Here is a 22,431-nt window from a genome sequence, read left to right as displayed (position 1 = left end):
CTATGGGCTATGGGCTATGGGCTATGGGCTAGAGGCTAGAGGCTAGAGGCTAGAGGCTAGAGGCTAGAGGCTAGAGGCTAGAGGCTAGGGGCTAGAGGCTAGAGGCTAGAGGCTAGGGGCTAGAGGCTAGAGGCTAGGGGCTAGGGGCTAAGGGCTAGGGGCTAGGGGCTAGGGGCTAGAGGCTAGGGGCTAGAGGCTAGGGGCTAGAGGCTAGGGGCTAGAGGCTAGAGGCTAAGGGCTAGGGGCTAGAGGCTAGGGGCTAGGGGCTTGGGCCTAGGCTAGTCAATGAGGGCCTTGGGAGTTAGGACTGAGAACACTATATTTTCTTTCTGGGGGTGTTTTGTTTTCATTGCTAGTCTCGCCGAGTCAGCCATTTGTGGTGGTACGGGGGAAATAATATGATCTGTTTGTAATTGATTTGTGTAATTGATATGATTTATTCACTGGCATAATATTAGTCTGGAAACGAGGCAAGAGGGGGAAAGGGAGACAGGATTAATGGGGCATCGAGATGTTCCACAGGGGTTGGATGAGGAGAAATCAATAGGCTGTTCTCGTGTGCTCAGCAGCTTGTGCCTCTGTGCCGGCCCATGTCAATCGATGCATGTGAATTCCTATGCAACCTGTTCCACCTCTTTGGCTACCAGACAAGCATAGGACCCCCCCCCCCAGACAAAAAGGAGGTAAACTTTGTCAGTCTGGTTGCATGCAGCGGATGACTACTCGGTAAGGTTTGCCTTAAGAGCTGACGGCTCACGCCACGGGACGTCCAGTTTCTAAATGAAAGTGTCAACTCAACCTGCTCCATCTGGGAAACGCTACTGTGCAAGTGGAACACACTTCTGAAGCGCTATCTAGAAATCCACCCTGGTTTCTGCAAATGATTGAATCCTGGCCTATAAGTGTTCTCAGATGAGTGATACTTACCAAATGTGATCCATACCACCTACAATATCACAAGAACTCAATAGTAGACTGATTATGATAAGTACAGTATATTTGCATAGAGAACCATCAAATATGTTGGTGATTAAATCACTACTAACCCCTGATTAGATTCTATGGTATTATTCTCATAACATTTTACCTTAAAAGCTCCATCATTCTACTCTAGATTCACAAAAAAAATGCAGCCGTTTCTTTAGTGTTCCACATGTTCAAGGCAAAAAATCCACTTTGCATTTCCATATGTGCTGAGCCAGGGGGTTTGGCCTCTTCATCAATAATAGTGATGTATCACCCTTCCGACGCATTCGTTGTGGGGTTTGACCCACTTAGGCTACCATTCTCCTCCTCTCGCTCACTCTCTGTAGCACGCTTCCTTGCCTCAGCAGAAATGACACTGCTACCTTTAGAATTGGTCATTTTTTTGTGAATAATATTTATTAGGGACATGACCTCACTGTGCAAATAAGGATCTATTTTGGTTGGATATCAGTGCCTCTGGGGCAGGTGCTGGGGGCGAGGATCCCGTGCTCGGAGGTGTTAGGCAAAGCCACAATCGTGAATTCTGTTGATTTACGGCCGAGCAAGTTTGCGGAGGACTTCATCTTAGCGAACATTTTATTTGATTAAACTAGGCAAAAACAGCAGTGAAAAGTTTTTAAACTAAGACTCTCTAGCCCCCACTCCTCCACTTTGCAGCTGTACATTTACCAAAGTTGAACCACTCATTGTGGTCATCCTAACTGTGGGAGGCTATTTGACCCACCCCACCCAACCCCTCAGTGAGCTCACTCACTTCACTAAGGCATGCTGGGAAAGGAGTGTGCTGCTACCCAGTACCCAGCTGTCCTCAGATGCTCTGTTGTTCTTTCTCTCTCTCGATCCCTCTCTCCCTTCTTATTTTTTCTGCCATTGATTTGCTGACGGCACTGAAATGAAAAATACCCTAGTTTGCAGCAGCGAAAAAGCGCTTCAACTCGTGTGTTATTGGGACGCAGCAGGGCGGGGAAATAGCGCTGCGGCGGAGGTCAGTCAGTCCTTTGCTGTGGATGGCACTTTTGATCCAGTCCGCACCGGGTTGCTTGATCCTGCATGTACAGGATCTCCTTCGTCTGGGGGCATCATGTTCCCCTGAAAACCCTCTCAGGTCTCACCCGTTTCACACAGACACAGTCTTGTATATGCTCTCCCAGCCTGCCGCGCACACACACACACACACACACACACACACACACACACACACACACACACACACACACACACACACACACACACACACACACACACACACACACACACACACACACACACACACACACACACACACACACACACACACACACACACACACACACACACACACACACACACTACATTCAAATAACCTCAGAAGCCCCCTTTTTCCCTCCATTAATCCCAATGAGAGCAGACAATGAAAATAACAGTGCAGATTCCACACATACTGTGGAAATACTCGAGAACACGTTTCATACATACAGTGATGCAATCTCCCGGGGCCGGTGCCCTGGTATGAAAGAGCACCTTTATATAAGGGTCAAGTTATATAATGTCAAGTAGATTTATTCAGCAGTCCGTGGTAATCAATCAAAAAGCAGGCTTCTCCACCACTGGAGACACTCATGCATCTATTCATATGGAAAACACCATGGACTTTCCTCCTCCTGAATGTGGAGTGAGTTAAGGTGAACAACTGTTAATCAGGAACATGGTCGTTCCACTAGAGGGTTGGCACCCTAACCTCCTTTTCACAAACCAAGGAGAGAAGATTTACCCGTCCACATTACGTGTCTGGGATCAAAGGGAATGCAGTAAGCGTTATCCAAACAGGCACACATAGCGTGGCAAGAGAGGGAGAAAAAAATAATGATTTACAACAAAAGCTGTTTGATTTAGGTAAGCTAGGAACCTTGGAATGAGGTGGAGGCATGACGTGGTTAAAGCAGGATAGGTCTAGTCAGCTTCAGTCGCTTTGGTAAAAACATCTCATTGTAAGGTATTTCAAGGTATTTGACCTGTAGAAACACTTGTCGGAACTCACCTTTGTCAATCAGCTCGGAGTGTAATGTGCTTGTGGTTGGGATCAGACGTCACTGCGAGTCGGATCTGTCGAAACAAGGCGCAGAGGTGGCAGACTTCAAAGAGCCAACCGACCATCATTAGACGTGGACTATATCCTCCTCTCTAGCTTCATGACAAGTTTATATTTGTTAACGCCCCCTGCGAAACATTGACAATATCAATATAGCCTTATATTGTATGGAGAGATATGTATAGGTTAGTTGTAGGACCAAGGTTATGACCTGAGTCTGGCATTGGAAGAAAGAGAGAGAAAGTTCTGTGCCAGCGTTCCTGTCAACGTTGGCTGGTGGAGACTGTGTGCAGCCTAGTCTTGCCATATGACTCCTTGTTTATGTTTGTGTGGGTTTTGGGGAAAGACGACACAATGATGCATTCACAGCAGCCGGCAACAACATGGCGTTCCACATATACTTTCACTCCACAATCTAATATTGAAAGCAGGAAAATTGCTTACTAGTACTACTAACACTACTATAACACTACTATATCTCCAACCTGTCATTTATACTTGAATCAGTATATCTTATTCCATCGCTCACAGATTGACATTTCATCCATATACAGTAGAGATATTTTGAGTGTCTGAACCACTTTTGACTGTTTTCCTTTTGTCTCCTTACAGAATGTAGTGTGTACAATGGGACTGAAGTGGTATCCACACCCAGAGGTGCTCCACTGCATCAAAGGATGTGAGGTAAGAACTTCATTGAGCTTTCTGAGGATAGAGTTTATCTATGAGATAAATGTTTCACTTGAGATAGAAGATATGGGGGGGGGCTCATCTGTGTGATAGGATGTGAGGTAAGGGCTTGAACTGCATGAGAGGAAGTGAGGTAAGTGGACATGGCATACATCATGGAGGCCAGTGGTGATGAGGAGAGGTGTGTGGGGAGTATAAACACTGTAACAGAATATATACACATGATTAAGTGCTCAGATAACAAGGGCTTCTTTATGTAGTTTGTAACCTATCCTGATATTTTCTGACATGTCATCAGATCAGACATCACCTTCAGTTTCCAGATATGTTGCTTTTTTCAAGTTGTTCTACTCCCCATGGAGTTTGTGCAGAGACACTAGCTCGGCGGGAGCTGTTAAAATCCAACACGCAGTCAGTTGTTTCAAATGGAGCTGGACAGATAAGAGAGATCAGGCCTGGTCATGTTTGAAAGAGTTGGCAGCCATTACTGGCTCTTACCTGGAACTGACTAGCACTCACACAGATACAGACACAGATATACACACACACACACACACACACACACACACACACACACACACACACACACACACACACACACACACACACACACACACACACACACACACACACACACACACACACACACACACACACACACACACACACACACACACACACACACACACACACACACACACACACACACACACACACACACACACACACTTCTGAACAGACTGCCCTAAATACAATGCCAGCCAGGTAGCTAGCTAGCTGGACAGCTAGCTATCAGAGAGACATGCCTTTTTTTACATCAGGCGAGCTCATTCGGGAGATGGTTGTAATATAACATTGTTTCAGAGCATGTGTAGCTAATTGTTCTCTCTGAGGAGATGTGCTGCTCCTGTGACGTCAGTTACCGTGGATACCGGCACAAGCGGAGACGGTTGTCAGTGGAAGGCAATTAGAAGCGGGTTTGATTCATGTCGTCTCCGAAATGAAACACTTTACCCACATGGGGACCTGGATCTGTTTCAGAGAATCCCTCTGCTAGAGAAGAGAAGCAGGAAAGAACTGATACTGGGCTATAGCTTTAATACTTTGTCTACACACCCTATGTAGATGATATTGTAGTATGCCAATATTTTCAGATCAGATATGTTAACAAAACATGTTCTTTCCTCGGGCAAAATATATATTTAGATTTGACTGTGATAAGCTATGTATTTAAATGTTATCGTGGTAAAGAAAGTATTCCTCTTCTGCTCAGTGTTGGTAAAAGGATGATGTCATCATTCACACAGTTAAAGCCAATTGGATAACCAAGGAAGGGGGGGCTACCCTCATAAATCACATGATTGGAGTGTTTCTTAGCCTCATAGTTTATGGTGTCCTCACATTGATTTACATGTCTGGACCTCTCACGGCTTAAACAGTCACATTGTGTCACAAGTGTAAATTATGCACCAGATTAATCAGCAAATTCAGCACACAACCTCCAGAAATGGCACTGGGTGAGATGGGGACAAAACAAGTTTACAAGTTTAAAGCTGCAATATGTAACTTTTTGGGCGACCCAACTAAATTCACATAGAAATGTGAGTTATATTCTGTCATTCTCATTGACAGCAAGTCTAGATAGTGGTATATCTGTTCTATGTGTGATACTTCTATCCTTCCTGTTCTTAAGTTTAGTTTTTTGCAGGGGTGACCTGATTTGTAACTATTATTTTATTTTGGGTCAAAAGGGGTTCATTTTGTCAAACAGATTTTGAGGCCAAAAGTGTATTCAAGAGGGGGACAATAAATAGAAAACTAATTTGGTTAGGATGTAGGGGCAACTTTACTTCATCTTGTCTTCAGGAGATTTGATTGTCTATTTAGTCTGATCAGTGGAACAATTCTCATTCGTAACAATGGGCTAAAATATAAGGGTAATTACTGTGCTTGTCAGCAAGAACACTGCAGTTATTCTCCATTATTTTTCTATTATTCCACTTCTTCCCAATTTTGCCAATTTAATCACATATTTAATATCTGGTATGCCTAACTTGTGTCTTTGAAAATGTGGAGAATTTTGAATAAGATATACAAATAAGCAATGGATATTAAATTCTCCAGGAATCAAATATAATTGTTGATATTTTAGTCTTGTGCCCATGCTAGGCAGAGATGGTAAGGGGGCTCACAACTCATAAACACGTCATATTTTCTATGTAAGTAAGATCATGGCAAGGATCTTCAACTAGTGGCCATAAACCACCTGAATGTTGATATTCATTCGATTTTTCTTAAATGTTGGGTGATTTAGAGAAATTAACTGTTATAACAAGAACATTTTCAAACACCCAGCACTTCAGAGGAGGCCAACCCTCCTGGAGAGCAAGCAGGATTTTCTTCCAGACCTATTTTAAAGAGATACTTTAACCAAATTACAAAAGTTTTGTTTCCTTACCTTGAAAGCAGTCTATATTTACCCACTGCCATGAATAATTAATATACACATTTTACTCTATATTCCATGGTTTTAATGGTCATGCGCCAAAGCCATGTCAAAATACGTAGAATTGCAGAAAATTAGCTTTCAAACTAAAATGTTCTGTCTAACACCGAACCCAAACGGGCTGCGTGCATGCACCATCGTGCACCATCGTGCACCATCGTGCTCCATTGTGCTCCATCCTGCGCCATCGTGTGCCATCGTGCGCCATCGTGCACCATCGTGCGCCATCGTGCTCCATCGCGCATAAATGTATTTTTTCCCCTTACACCAAACGCGATCACGACACGCAGGTTAAAATATCAAAACAAACTCTGAACCAATGACATTAATTTGGGGACAGGTCGAAAAGCATTACACATTTATGGCAATTTAGCTAGTTAGCTTGCACTTGCTAGCTAATTTGTCCTATTTTGCTTGCTGGGATATAAACATTAGGTTGTTATTTTACCTGAAATGCACAAGGTCCTCTACTCTGACAATTAATCCACACATAAAAACAGTCAACCGAATTGTTTCTAGTCATCTTTCCTCCTTCCAGGTTTTTTCATTGTTTAACTTATATGGTGATTGGCATCTAAACTTTCATAGTATTACCACGACAACCGGCAACAGTTTGTCTTTCAATCACCTACGTGTGTATAACCAATGAGGAGATGGCACGTGGGTACCTGCTTCTATAAATGAAAAGAGATGGGAGAGGCAGGACTTGCAGCGCGATCTGCGTCAGAAATAGGAATTACTTCTATTTTAGCCCTTGGCAACGCAGACGCTCGCTGACGCGGGTGAGCAGTGTGGGTGTAATAATTGAATAACATAGATTCCTAAATTTATTTGGCAACATGCGCAAGCGGTGTAGTCAGGGAATAAGGGTTGTGCCAGGGGGCAATGAAATTCACATAGAAAATCTCACTCCATGCTTTCTTCAAAAGTTGGCAGCCGTGAATACAATATTAACAAAATCAAACTTAAACTAATATAGAGCACTTAAGTGGGATAATCAAACACAAATAAATCAGAGGGAATCAGTGGATTATTCCTCTCTATGTTGTCCATATGTGTAAGTACAGTACACTGTATAGGTTGTTGATGACGTTCTGTCTCTTATTGTCTCCTCTTGTTTGTTGCTGTCTCTGTCTGTCACAGCCCTTCATGGGAGACAATTACTGTGACTCGGTCAACAACAGAGCCTTCTGTAACTACGACGGAGGGGACTGCTGCCACTCCACCGTCAAGACCAAGAAGGTGAGTTACATCTGGACCTTGATTCACTAAACCTTATCAAGACAAAATGTCTTCTTTTTATCTGCCTTTTGAACTTGAGTTAAGATAAGAGTTAAGTTAAGATAAGAGTTAAGTTAAGATAAGAGTTAAGTTAGGATAAGAGTTATGCTAGGATAAGAGTTATGCTAGGATAAGAGTTATGCTAGGATAAGAGTTAAGATTTGAGTTAAGTTGAGTTAAGTTAAGAAAAGAGTTATGTTAGTATAAGATACAGTGCCTTGCGAAAGTATTCGGCCCCCTTGAACTTTGCGACCTTTTGCCACATTTCAGGCTTCAAACATAAAGTTATAAAACTCTATTTTTTTGTGAAGAATCAACAACAAGTGGGACACAATCATGAAGTGGAACGACATTTATTGGATATTTCAAACTTTTTGTAACAAATCAAAAACTGAAAAATTGGGCGTGCAAAATTATTCAGCCCCTTTACTTTCAGTGCAGCAAACTCTCTCCAGAAGTTCAGTGAGGTTCTCTGAATGATCCAATGTTGACCTAAATGACTAATGATGATAAATACAATCCACCTGTGTGTAATCAAGTCTCCGTATAAATGCACCTACACTGTGATGTCTCAGAGGTCCGTTAAAAGCGCAGAGATCATCATGAAGAACAAGGAACACACCAGGCAGGTCCGAGATACTGTTGTAAAGAAGTTTAAAGCCGGATTTGGATACAAAAAGATTTCCCAAGCTTTAAACATCCCAAGGAGCACTGTGCAAGCGATAATATTGAAATGGAAGGAGTATCAGACCACTGCAAATCTACCAAGACCTGGCCGTCCCTCTAAACTTGAGAAGACTGATCAGAGATGCAGCCAAGAGGCCCATGATCACTCTGGATGAATTGCAGAGATCTACAGCTGAGGTGGGAGACTCAATCAGTCGTATATTGCACAAATCTGGCCTTTATGGAAGAGTGTCAAGAAGAAAGCCATTTCTTAAAGATATCCATAAAAATTGTCGTTTAAAGTTTGCCACAAGCCACTTGGGAGACACACCAAACATGTGGAAGAAGGTGCTCTGGTCAGATGAAACCAAAATGGAACTTTTTCGCAACAATGCAAAACGTTATGTTTGGCGTAAAAGCAACACAGCTCATCACCCTGAACACACCATCCCCACTGTCAAACATGGTGGTGGCAGCATCATGGTTTGGGCCTGCTTTTCTTCAGCAGGGACAAGGAAGATGGTTAAAATTGATGGGAAGATGGATGGAGCCAAATACAGGACCATTCTGGAAGAAAACCTGATGGAGTCTGCAAAAGACCTGAGACTGGGACGGAGATTTGTCTTCCAACAAGACAATGATCCAAAACATAAAGCAAAATCTACAATGGAATGGTTCAAAAATAAACATATCCAGGTGTTAGAATAGCCAAGTCAAAGTCCAGACCTGAATCCAATCGAGAATCTGTGGAAAGAACTGAAAACTGCTGTTCACAAATGCTCTCCATCCAACCTCACTGAGCTCGAGCTGTTTTGCAAGGAGTAATGGGAAAAAATTTCAGTCTCTCGATGTGCAAAACTGATAGAGACATACCCCAAGCGACTTACAGCTGTAATCGCAGCAAAAGGTGGCGCTACAAAGTTGTAACGGCGTTCTTCGTTTGTAGAAAGAGAGTCGGACCGAAATGCAGCGTGGTGGTTACTCATGTCATGGTTACTCATGTCTTTAATAAATGCGATACATGAAATAACTATTACAAATGCAAAACAACAAACGGAAAGTGAAAACCTAATTACAGCCTATCTGGTGAAACTACACAGAGACAGGAACAATCACCCCACGAACTACAAAGTGAAACCCAGGCTACCTAAATACGGTTCCCCATCAGAGACAACAAGAATCACCTGACTCTGATTGAGAACCGCCTCAGGCAGCCAAGCCTATACTAGACACACCCCTAATCAACCACAATCCCAATGCCTACAAAAACCCCAATACGACAATACAATAACCCCATGTCACACCCTGGCCTGAACAAATAATTAAAGAAAACACAAAATACTAAGACCAAGGCGTGACAAAAGTATTAACTTAAGGGGGCTGAATAATTTTGCATGCCCAATTTTTCGGTTTTTGATTTGTTAAAAAAGTTTGAAATATCCAATAAATGTCGTTCCACTTCATGATTGTGTCCCACTTGTTGTTCATTCTTCACAAAAAATAGAGTTTTATATCTTTATGTTTGAAGCCTGAAATGTGGCAAAAGGTCGCAAAGTTCAAGGGGGCCGAATACTTTCGCAAGGCACTGTATGTTGCTTCTCCTAAACAAAGTTAATGGGAATAATCTTAAATGTATTCTTCTGTTGTCACTGTGGCTACTGAGAGTTATTTGAAATCAGTTGTGAACTTGTGTTTGCTGCCATGTATTTTTGAACTTGACCTTTTGAAGATAAGCTACATAAAGCCTTGTCTGTTGCACATTGACATTGCTCAGTTGCCCAGCTTTAGGGGTTGAGGGTTTTTACTCCACCAGTTGGTGCTCATGGTTGTCCTTTGCCACCTCTCTCTATGATCCAGATACGGGCCTCTTCTGCTATGTGAACAATACACAGCTGTTCTGTACACTCTGTGTTTCTCTAGCTTGCTGTGTGTATTGTGGTCTTTTCCCCAGGCTGTGTCTGGCTTTCTGGCTGGGTTAGAAGTCTATCATAGTTCCTCTGCCTGAGTCTGTACTGTTATCTGTTTCTCTGGCTCCTTCTGTTCCTCTGTGTTTCTGGCTGGGTTTTTACTGTAGCATGTGTGTCTGTCTGTCTGGCTGGATCTGGAGTCTCTTCATTTCCTGCTGGGAGGCGGGCGCATGTGTTCCCTCTCCCCAGGGTCCAATCAGAACGTGTGTGATTGCTTCCGTTCCACCTTCACTGTTCCTCCCTCGCTATTTTAACATCAGCTTCCACGGTATTAGGGTTCATCAATGTTTTATCCTCACTGTTCTATGCTTCCCACCGTTCCACCCACCCCGTTCCTCTCAGGCTCCACATTGGCCTATTCCACTCTCCCTGTACCTGTTGTAAAAAGGAGACGGTTCTTGGCTTCTGTTGTGTAGCCAACCTGGTAAAATAAAAAGTCATTTGTAAGTCAAAAACTAAGAGCCAAAACCCAGGGTCAAGCCAGAGGCGGTTGCATCGTCTTTGTTGGACCCACCCATGCTGTGTTCCAAAAGACTGCTGTTTGTTGACTAGCTGCTTTGGCCCATTGACTGGCCAGGGCTCCCAGTAAGAAGTTGTTCAGCAGCACCAGGAACAAGTTGTCTTTCACAACCTCTCTGTCTCTAGATATGGAAAACAAGCAGTAGGCTTGGACTGACTGGTATGTATCTGATAACGAATGTGTCTGGCATCTGTTAACAGTGCAGTAGTGGTATGCCAGTCACCAGTTTCATTCTGTAGCCTACTTGGCTGATGTTCCATCATTCTTACAGGAATGTTTTATGTCCATTTCCTTTCATTCAAGTCAGTCATGTACTACTGTATGTTCAGACATGTTGCCCCATAGAAACAGGCTTTGTTTTTGTCCTTCACTCATCTGTTGCGTATTAGCACAGGAATAGGGGGTTTTAGAGGGTTTTTAGAGTCTTAAGTCCATAACAATTGTTAGCTGCATAATATTGGCCACTTTGGTGGTTGGTGTCTTTGGATATCAGACACCAGACAGACACCAGACAGACACCAGACAGACAGACAGGCAGAGGAGAAGGACCATCTCTGGGAGCGCGTGTCTCTGAACGTCGGCCATTTCCGCTGAGCTGCAATGATAAGAGGATCACCTGGGCTCAAGCCCCAAAGCCATGCGCTACTCCCAGGCATTCAGCCTGGCAGCTGTTGAAGTAAACACTTCAGCTGGTATTTCGAAAGTGACTTCCCTGGAAATGGTTAGGATTTGGGAAAGATAGAGAAAATTGCTCTGAAATAACCGATCATAATGTGATTTATCGGCTGCCAGGAGAGAATGGTGGAAGAGGTTACCTGAGTTGAAGACATGAGAAGGAAATATACGGAGGAGAAATGGGTCTGACAGCTGGGAGAGGCATCAAACAGTAGTCCATTGAAAATCTGCACATTTCTTATCGAGAATGTATGAGGAACTCATCCATGAATATAGAACATGTGGCATCTAAATTCAGTATAACGACGGCTCAAAGACACTTTTAATGCCTCATCTGACTCTGTGAAAACAGTCCAGACCTAAATAGTGTTTCATGCATGTGGACTGTATTGTTGTTTTGATAAGTGTGTAGAAGTGTGGCTGGCTGTTGTTGTTTTTACCTTCTAGATGTGGTTGTTTTTCATGTGAGGCAGAGCTCACCCTGACCCTCATCTCTGTCTGATCATCCCAGCCCCAAACAAAACAACATGACAATGACAAAGTAACTCAGACCTCTTTTTTTACGACAGTCTCCATCTATTCTGCCCACTCACTGGTGCCACACAGACACAGTCAGTCAGTCACACACTGTTTTCCTGCTTGTGGGAAGTCAGTGTTGTTGTTTCAGCCACAGGCAGAGATTCCATCTAGAGAGCTGCATTCCCGCGGGTGTCCCGTGGGACATGCGGGCCCCTACAGAGCATTGCAGCACGGTTGGCATTTTCCATGCTGTGGGAGGGAGTGGCGGTCAGACAGACCACTTTGGGATGAAAATATGTTTTTGTCCCGCAGATTATTTTTGAAATGTTGTCTTTTTGTTTTGTATGTGTGTGTGTGTTATCTGATGTATTAAAGCACCTCGTTGTCACACTATTCTCAAACTCTCATATCATAATGCTGCTTCAAATTCAGTAGCATATCTCTCTTGTGTTGGGCCTGCGAGATCACATGCACCTATGTGTGTGCTGCAACATACAGTCTGTGTGGTCCTAATTAAATAGCCTGTAGACTAGGCTATATGGGCGGAGAAGTGCGGCTATGATAGGGTTTAGTTTAGACTCTGACATTGACTGTAAATAAATATTGATAACTCAATATTGCTCGCAGATTGTTGCGCTCGGTAAAGTTATGCAAAATGTCAACTGTCAATCAACTGTCAATTCATCTATATTTTGTTCCAACTATATTCTTTTTCAAACCACGTCTACCCTTTGGCTGATTTAGCTGAATAATACTGATAGCCTAATATAATGGGCCACATGAGCATCTCTGGTATTTTAACCTATTTCCTAGGCTATTTTTGTGCATTTTGATGTTTACTCGCGGTGGGGAAATTGCTGGGACAGGGAATGCAAAGTGAGCTGCTACATACACCTCAAATAACATTTTGGGACCAGCACTTGCAGGAGCTGGTGGGAGTCAGACAAGAAGTCAGAGTGAGCAGGCGGGCGCGGGGGGATGAAGTAATCAGTCCTGCACAGACTTCTAATTCCATCCCTTCATGTTAGGAATATAGGGAATATATAGGCTGTAGTCTAGATGAAGAACACCAGTGTAACAAGGGGCTGGGAATATAGGCTGTAGTCTTGGTATACACAATCTTTGGCGGGAGAGAGGGCTTCACATTATCAACTGTTTAGACAATTATAAGGTTAGTGGAGGGACATTATTTGATCAAGTGACTTATAAACCCCATAAGGTCAGGAAAGGGTGTTTGTAGTACTTAGTGAGTTAGCTGGGATTGTTGTGCTGGTCTGCCTTTGTCAGAGGTCAACGGAAACCACCAGCACCCCCATCTCTCCAAACAACCTTTTCTTTGTTATTGCTTTGGGTATCCCACCTTACAGCTATGGTTTATTACCGCCATGGTCTGCACTGCTGTGAATGGAACACCACACACAGAGACTGAGAGTGAGCATGGTACTGTGGAGTCTGGCAGCCCACACTGTGGCACAGTGACACACAGTATCATGCACTGCCACAACTTGTTGTGTCTGTGGGGGGAGTGACTCAGCTGGAATCCTAGGCAGGGTTGTGACACAGCCCTGCCCAACCAGAGATAACATCAGAACACCCCATCCTCTCCTCCACTACTCTTTTCCTTCTCCTCCTCTCCTCCTCTCCTCCTCCAGGCAAAACCTTCACAGCTTTATTTCCCCCATTTTCTTCTGTTCTTTCGTGTGAGCGCTATAAATGAAAGGGAAGAGAAGGGGGAGGCTGGAGTACCTCCCCGCCACCCCATGTTTGTTTTTGTTCCTTATCTCCACTCTTTTTCTTTCCCTACTTCTTTCTTTCTCCTGGAGATTTGCGTATTAAGGAGTTCTGGATGACTTGCGGTGTATTATTCCTCTCGGGGACTTTGAAGGTGCGAGGCAGGCTGCACGTAAGGTCACCACAGGATCCCCCTAATGACTGCAAGCTGTTGGCAGGCAAGGGGGGAGGAGGGGAGGGAAGAGGGAGGATACGGAGTATGACTGAGGCTGCCTGCCTAGCCGGGCTTGTTACGTTTCTTCCAGAACCCCATAGAAAAAAGACATATTGGGAAATGGATTTCACCAGGCATGTCAACCCTTCCTCGCCCCTCCACGTTCATAATGTCGCTGTTTGTTTTTGGTATTGTGGACTGGGCCAATTTGATGACTTAAGTGAACTTTTGGGAGCTCCCCCACCCCACGCCTACACCTTTCCCTCCATGACCCATATTCTTCCATAATATGCTCTTGTTTTCCCTGTGGCATTATGTCTCTTTGTCTTTTTCCAGTGTCACAGAACTCTTCCTTTCCATTGGTTTATTTACTGAGGCAGGGCACTTTGCAGCCCGTGTTTTTCTCTAGACATCACTACTACTGACTGTTGCTGTGTTTACATCTAACTCAAACTTCTACAAGTTCCACCAGGGAGAAACTTCAAACAGACATACCTTTTGAAGTTTAAAGAAAATGTTGTTACACCAATTTAAAGAGAAAAAATCAGCTAAATAAATATGTCAGGCCAGGTGAGGTTTGTTCAGAGAAAATGAACCACATTTTTTGTCACTCTGCTACATTTCTACACAAACACCCATTTAGACTGGCAAAGCAGACCTTTACAAAACGGTAATAAACTGAGATAGTCAAATCAGCAATACAACAACTTGTTTTTCAAGTCTTTTTTTTTGCTTTTCCTACATTTTCAGTTTTTTTTTCCCATAGAAATGACCTTCTCAGATCAGGAGTTCAACCAATTAGCACAGTGTTTTGGTGCTGGGGGGCTGCATCCCTATCAATGTTGTTCAGTTTATATCAAGCAGTAATGATTGAATCAATGACCTTGGAGGTGTGGAGAGTAGCAGATATATCCTGTTTGTTGCCTTGGGGATTATCTTTTCACACCCGATGAAGCTCTTGGATTGAAAAACAAAAAGGCCAGGCTTCCATGGCCATTCCTCTGTGACCCACCTTGTTCGGGGCTAGGCTGCAAATACACAAGGTTTCACTATTGCCTCTTACTCTGTATCCCTTGTAACCTTGAAACTGATCATTCTTGGAAATGTTATGATTGCAGAACACAACTTCCTGGGCTGTTCTACTGTGAACCGGTTCTCAGAACCAATAGACTGCTTTCCGTTTGATTCTCAATTGAAGCTCTGAGCATCACTGAAGTGTCTTTGACTGAACTGTCTTGTGCTCTAAAGTCTTTGGGCATCCAGCCCCATCGTGGCCCATCCAGCCCCATCGTGGCCTATCCAGCCCCATCATGGCCCATTCAGTTCCACCGCGGTCACAGCGTATATTGGCTAATTGCATGTAGAGAGTGCACTGCATCAACAGCTCTTATTTTTAAATATCTGAGGGCAACAGAGTTTGACTTCTGGTCCCCATGCCAAGTCAATTAAGGGGAGAAAAGCAGTGGCCAGGGCCCAGCAGTGGAGCAGCGCTAGAGAGTTCTGGTCAGCAAGCATTAAGTGTTGGTTTCGTACCTGCCTTTAAAAAAAAGAAAAAGGCTTAATTATCAACGTATGTCTGCGCTGCCACGCAATGTTTACGGCAATAAAACCCAATCCTTAAACGAGCAGCTCATGCCTTCCAAATAGTTTCCTTTAATCCTGGGCTTTAAGGGGGAGAGGAGGTATGGTACAGACCGGGAATGGGGGAGAGTAGGCACCATGTCAGTGTAGGAGTGGAAGATGGAGGGGGTTGTTGAACAAAACAAGGGTCTGGGAGGTGCGAGGATGGGGGAGGATGGGGGAGGATGGGGGAGGATGGGGTTTCTCCACAACTGAGTAAAGGTAGTAACTCTCCGGGGGAAACACGCTTCCCGCAGGTTTAGGAGCCTCGGCTGTTTGCTCACGTCGAGTGCCAGGCGCTAGCAAAGTCAAAACCTGCCCTCCTTTCTCTCTGGAACTTTCTCTTTCTTTCTCTCTCCCGCTTTCTCTCTTTCCTGTTCTCGCTTTGTCTCTCCCTCTCTGTCTTTAGTGCTCTCTCTCCCACTCTATCCCTCTTCCATGCATACTTTCTCCCTTACCCGTTCTCCCCCCCTCTCTCCCACTCTATCCCTCTTCCATGCATACTTTCTCCCTTACCCGTTCTCCCCCTCTCTCTCCCACTCTATCCCTCTTCCATGCATACTTTCTCCCTTACCCTTTCTCCCCCTCTCTCTCCCACTCTATCCCTCTTCCATGCATACTTTCTCCCTTAACCTTTCTCCCCCTCTCTCTCCCACTCTCCCTTACCCTTTCTCCCCCTCTCTCTCCCACTCTATCCCTCTTCCATGCATACTTTCTCCCTTACCCTTTCTCCCCCTCGCTCTCCCACTCTATCCCTCTTCCATGCATACTTTCTCCCTTACCCTTTCTCCCCTCTCTCTCCCACTCTATCCCTCTTCCATGCATACTTTCTCCCTTACCCTTTCTCCCCCTCTCTCCCACTCTATCCCTCTTCCATGCATACTTTCTCCCTTACCCTTTCTCCCCCTCTCTCTCCCACTCTATCCCTCCTCCATGCATACTTTCTCCCTTACCCTTTCTCCCCTCTCTCTCCCACTCTATCCCTCTTCCATGCATACTTTCTCCCTTACCCTTTCTCCCCCTCTCTCTACCACTCTATCCCTCTTCCATGCATACTTTCTCCCTTACCCTTCTCCCCCTCTCTCTCCCACTCTATCCCTCTTCCATGCATACTTTCTCCCTTACCCGTTCTCCCCCCCTCTCTCTCCCACTCTATCCCTCTTCCATGCATACTTTCTCCCTTACCCTTTCTCCTCCTCTCTCTCCCACTCTATCCCTCTTCCATGCATACTTTCTCCCTTACCCTTTCTCCCCTCTCTCTCCCACTCTATCCCTCTTCCATGCATACTTTCTCCCTTACCCTTTCTCCTCCTCTCTCTCCCACTCTATCCCTCTTCCATGCATACTTTCTCCCTTACCCTTTCTCCCCCTCTCTCTCCCACTCTATCCCTCTTCCATGCATACTTTCTCCCTTACCCTTTCTCCCCCTCTCTCTCCCACTCTATCCCTCTTCCATGCATACTTTCTCCCTTACCCTTTCTCCCCCTCTCTCTCCCACTCTATCCCTCTTCCATGCATACTTTCTCCCCTACCCTTTCTCCCCCTCTCTCTCCCACTCTATCCCTCTTCCATGCATACTTTCTCCCTTACCCTTTCTCCCCCTCTCTCTCCCTCTCTCCTGTGTTTGTTGTTATAACAACATGTATCTGGTGTGCAGTGGAGAGTGATCACCAGTGGTTCTCATTGGAATAACACAATTAGTTCTGGTTTGTTTTTATCTGCTTGCCTGTGTTCATATGAGCCGATGTTATGTGAATATTAATGAGAGAAGGGATCTTTTCCATATCATTACACTCAATGTGTTTAAATACCAAAAACAAAAACCAAGCTTGATTCCAGATGTGGGATTCTCTTTTTCCATGTGGATTGAGAGTTTAGCTTCTATCATGACACGTATTATATTTAATGCATGCAATATGTCAGTGACCTCCTCAGTCATGGATACCATGGATACCTCGACCTGTAGAAAAGTAGCAGGATGTTACCCAACAGGGTTGGTTGTGTGTGTGTGTGGCTGGAGAGTAGTCCTCCCCCAGCCCCAGACGCACTTTCCTCCACTGAGCACAGACTGAGCAAAGACTGACATGCACATACCTGGGGCCTGGCGTGATTGTGGCCTGTTTCTGGAGGTGGGGGTCAGGGGCTCTGACAGGCCCTGGGACTTCAACAGGGCTCCTGGCCCCCACTCTGCCCCTGCCGCCGCCCCGTTCCCAGCCGCCCTCGGAGAGCCCAGATCAGGGCCAGATGTGGCAGCTGATCCAGCCACCCTGGAGGTCAAGGTCGCAGGAAACCATGCCAAATTTACCACCCACCATCTCTCTCAACCAGATAGAGAGATAAACAAACAGAGTGAGAGGGAAGAGGGAGGGAGGAAAGGGTATAGGGTTAGGATTATGGGAGAGAGGGATTGGGTGGAATGGAGAGATTGTAGAAAGAGGAGGGGGCTAGACTGACAGCAAGAGGAGGAGACCAAAGGGAGAGAGAGAGAGACAGAGTGAAAGTGTTAAAGAGACAGCAGGAACGCAAGAGAGCACAGAGAGGAGGGGGAAAAGAAGGAAGAATTGGAGCAGGGTGTTTTTTGCCCCATGCCTGGCTCTAAAGAGGCACAGAGGAAACGCTGTTCATGCGATTGACAGCTGTTTCTGAAGTGTGTCCGGCCTGCGCTTGTAAAGTCGTCACATGGAGAGCCCGTTTTCTCAGAAGAGCCTGGCGCTGGCCGCCCAACCCTCGCCCATTAGGAAATCCCTCTCACAAACAACTTGGTTTAATACCCCGTTTCAAAGACAGACCTGCGTCATCGTGCCTCAGCCACTGTTGCACTCTCTCTATTTCAGCCCCAGGGCCCCCGATGTCCACTCTACAAACCCCATGCCCCCAATGTCCCTGGAGGCCTGAGTCCGAGGGCCACTGGGGGCACTGTACTGTACAGTATATACCATCAATGCTTACCATAGCATTGGAGGCCGTAGGGGAAAGTCTTGACTCTTTAGGGATCTGAGTAATCTTACCCATTTGCTGCACTGTACTGTATCTCCTCTTACTAGCCAATGAACTAGCTAATTGTGTTGGCCCATGACTCAGTGAGGTTATTACCGTAATCAGGGTTTTGTTGTATGTTGCCGTAACAACAAACAATTCCACTTTCAGATAATAGGAAGATGAGACACTGACTGCTGAAGTCTGAAGTCCCATACCGGCCAACAGCCTTCCTAATTGTGCTAGCTATTAGGCCTAATAATTCTTAATGACTCAGTTTATTTGTTACCCTGTTGCTGTTTTATTTGTTGCGGTGGCCAGTGTTTATCTAGCGTCACTGCTCTGGCCCTTCTGTCAAAGCCACTAATAGGACAACGAAATACAAGCAGCAGACCCAAATCCGCCCAATAAGACACGGGGGGGAAGAATGCAGATATACTCTGGTCTGAATCCTCCAGGCACTCGCTGGAGCCACATGTGTAGTTAGTTTCGAGTGACTAGGGATGCATTGTGTGTACCCAAACAGCTGAAGCAGGCCCTTAGAGAAGCAACACAGCAGCAGCTGGTGCTGTTGACGCACCGCCGACAAGCGCCTGTGACGTCAAACGCTACACAGCGGCGGCCAATGGTACGCCGGGGCTATTTTGAATGTGCTTGTGGGCACTCACCACTTCTTGGAGAGTTGACACTTCACAACACTCGTAGTACTCCTCTATATGGCGCGATGGGATTGGCTGGCAGCAATTGGCTTGTTTGTCATGCGGCGTTTCTCGCTGGTGGTGTCGACGGCGAGGCATCGGACACTATTACCACTGTTGTTAATAGGCTGTTTAGGACTGTATCAGCCCTTACACTGCCACAGTCCTCCTGATTGTGTTGGAATACAGACTGAATCCTACAGCAAGCTTTGTTTATAGAGGTTTCATTGTATGTGTCTCTGTGTCCCCTCCAGGTGATCCCGTTCCCCATGTCCTGTGACATACGGGAAGACTGTGCCTGCCGAGACCCCAACGCTCCAGAGAAGAGGAAAGACGAGCACGTCCACTCCCTGGGGTGACCCTCCCTCCTCGCCCCCCACCGGATTCCTGAACCCTCACCCTAAAACTACCCACACCCAGACCGAGGGAGACCAGCCCTCCCCCTTTTCCCTCAAATCCTCCACATGCTGCTTTACAGGAGTACCTCTCCACCCATACTGCACCCCCCTAACATACGCCTGTCTCCTCCTTCTCCACATTGGGAAAGACCTAGATGAACAGACCAGACTAGAGAGGCTATAATGGAAAACCCATTTCTCAAAGAAAGGAACAAACCTGCAAATTCACCAACCACCAAAACTTCTACAGCAAGAGAAAAAAAGAAAACAAAAATACCGAAAGGTTTTTGAATGAAGGATATGAAAAATGAACAAAAAAAGCTAAACAAACCAAGCCTGGATAGCATGCCTTTTTTCAGTTTTGTGTCAGCTTCTGTGTCCATTTCAAAGACATTGCCGTACAATCTCATTATTTCCTTTTAGACCAAAGGACAAAAGAAACGCTATCCATATCATGTGGAATCTTTTATTTTTTGGATATGCTGAAGTCATCAATGGTGGCACTGAATGACAGGCAGGAGAGCTATTGCCAAAATAACTTCTAGCATGAACACACTTGATGTACCCTCATGTTGTATTACTCCAGAGCTGGAGTGTGTTCCTGGAGCCAGCACAGCACAGGGATCAGGCTGACAGTTTGTGCCCTCTGCCTTCTCTTGGTGGAAATGCATTTTCTTGTTCTTCAGAAATCACAGGTTTAGAATCTTTGCTCTTACACAGATGTGAAATAGGAAAGAATGGGCGTTAATGGGGACATAGGCGGCCATATTGGTAAAGAGATTCTAACCAGAGAGGTCTAACTCAATATATCTTAAATATAACAGGAAATGAAGACATATTGCAATGCCACAGGAACAAGTGAATGTGGGAAAGAGGTAGAGTACTTATGAACTTAAAAGCGATTATATAGGGCTGCAACAAAATGAACCAGTTGTGTCAGCGTGGCTGCTGCTGGTACGTTTGCTGCTACTTTGCCATATGACCGGCTCTGCAGACTATTACTACCCAGCGAGGTTGGACGGAGTCAGCCCCGTCTGCCGTACCACTTACCTCCTAACACCTTCCATTAGTGGACACTTGTTTCTGCGTGTTCAGTACACTCAACTTAAAACCGAGAATAAAAACTCCTGCAACATTGCAAAGAGTTAGTAGGGAAACAATGCAGTTGAATTAGCCTCGAAAAACATAACACCTCACGTTTCCATTTCTCTGTCCTTAGTTTCTGCAGTCCAGTAAGTCTTCATAGACAAATAACCTATCGGAGAATACACCAGAAATCTATCCAATCTTACACCAAAAGCAATGTTGACGCAATACAAAATCCAACACATATTACTGAATTTAAAATGACTTCAAGAATGTAATTGATAACACAGTTATAACCTCTTGAATGTAGTCCATGTTTATTCACAACTACACCCTCAAACTGTTTTCAGCAGCATAGCATAGCCTTGATTTCAATAGGCATAGTTCAAAAGCACATACACATAAAAACAAATAGGAGGCTTTCCTCATTTTAGTATAGATGGCATCTGGATGTATTCATTGTCAACAAGTAGCCTTTAGTGCAGGAGTAGTAGAAGTACACTATATTCCCAGGACACTATTGTCTTGGCTTCTCTTGAGCCCAATGGCTTGACAGACTGCATGTGTTGAGTAGCCCAGTTTGGCCTTTTCTTACCTCTGCAGCAATTCGTGCTGAAGTTGCCATCCCTGGCACTTTGTCAGTATTGTGACATTTGAGCGTGTCCCCCCCATCAACCACACAACCACCTTTACTTCAATAGATGTATGGCTGCTATTCTGTGCTCTGAACTTACTCATCTCCTTTCATAGCCCTTGAACGAAACGCCCATCAACATATGGTGATGAAGGCTGCTTGGCATAAGGTCCACAAGTTGCTGCTTCATGATTCAACCATCGCTGGGCTATCTGGTTAAAACTCTATAGAACCAAGAACTCAATACCCCTCGTAAACTCTCTCATCTGGTATGGACCAATGGAATGGTCCCTCTGACTCATCACCCTAGGCTGCTATAAGGCATTCCAGAATATTCCCGTACACCGTTCTGACCAATCACAGGTCTTCATAGATACAGACTGGTTAGAGAGATAATAGGACAATACCACGTCACATAGGAAAGTAGGGAGGAATTACAACGTCAAATGTACAATGTAACTATAACATTTTCAGTGTAATACTGCTTTTTACGTGAGAAAAAAAACGTAAAATTGTTCTCTTGTTTTAATTTTTCTAATTTCTATTTTATTTTTTACAAAATGTTGTCTTAGTTAATCAGTATTTGTATTATTGACCTCAGTTACTGCACTTTTTAGTTGCCATTTAAGAAGAAAAATATATAATTCAAACCGTTTAGAAGCTGCTATTGTCAGAAAGGTGATTTGATAAAGTGTGTGATGTTTTTGGTCATTGGACTCCTACGATATTACTATTAGCTTTCCTGTGATTAGTGTCTTGTATTCCCACTAGCTTTGCACCTGATATTATCATGCCCAGTAGGAAGCCAGTGACAAATATGATTTGTACATTCATCGTAGACTTTCTCAGATTTCGTACCATTACCATATGATAAAGATATTATTGTATCAAGGCTATTTAACCTGGGACTTTTTTGTTAATGTAGGTTCAACTATCAAAAAGTCAGATGTACACATTTTGAAATATTATACATGACATGTAAGCATTTACGTATTTTGTGTTCCTCCTGGTTAGGGGACAAACATTTTATTTTCGCTCCATGGTTTGTGTAATCCACCATCTTATGTATTTGTTGCAAATTGTGTCACGGTAACCATGGAGCGTCAAGGAGAATGGATAACTAAATGAAGAAACTACCAAAAAAATGAACTCTCGAAAGTTGGAGATCTTTCACACTTTGAAAACCTGAGTGACG

General features: G+C 44.5%; 1 protein-coding gene across 2 annotated transcripts in view; it reads left to right on the top strand.

The window, feature by feature from the left end:
* LOC124048944 (pappalysin-1-like) overlaps nt 1-22,128 on the top strand; it is a 125,660-nt gene extending 103,532 nt beyond the window's left edge. For both annotated transcript variants that reach the window (XM_046370133.1, XM_046370132.1), the window contains exons 21-23: nt 3,668-3,739; nt 7,395-7,493; nt 19,373-22,128. In XM_046370133.1, the coding sequence (XP_046226089.1) occupies nt 3,668-3,739; nt 7,395-7,493; nt 19,373-19,477 (276 nt within the window). In that variant the 3' untranslated portion in view covers nt 19,478-22,128. The remainder of the gene's footprint in view (nt 1-3,667; nt 3,740-7,394; nt 7,494-19,372) is intronic.
* Nucleotides 22,129-22,431: the final 303 nt, after the last annotated feature.

This window comes from Oncorhynchus gorbuscha, linkage group LG11 (genome assembly GCF_021184085.1).
Source record: "Oncorhynchus gorbuscha isolate QuinsamMale2020 ecotype Even-year linkage group LG11, OgorEven_v1.0, whole genome shotgun sequence".
Classification (NCBI taxonomy): domain Eukaryota; kingdom Metazoa; phylum Chordata; class Actinopteri; order Salmoniformes; family Salmonidae; genus Oncorhynchus; species Oncorhynchus gorbuscha.
The sequence above is the reverse complement of the archived record's forward strand: the minus strand, read 5'-3'. Positions and strand labels throughout refer to the sequence as shown.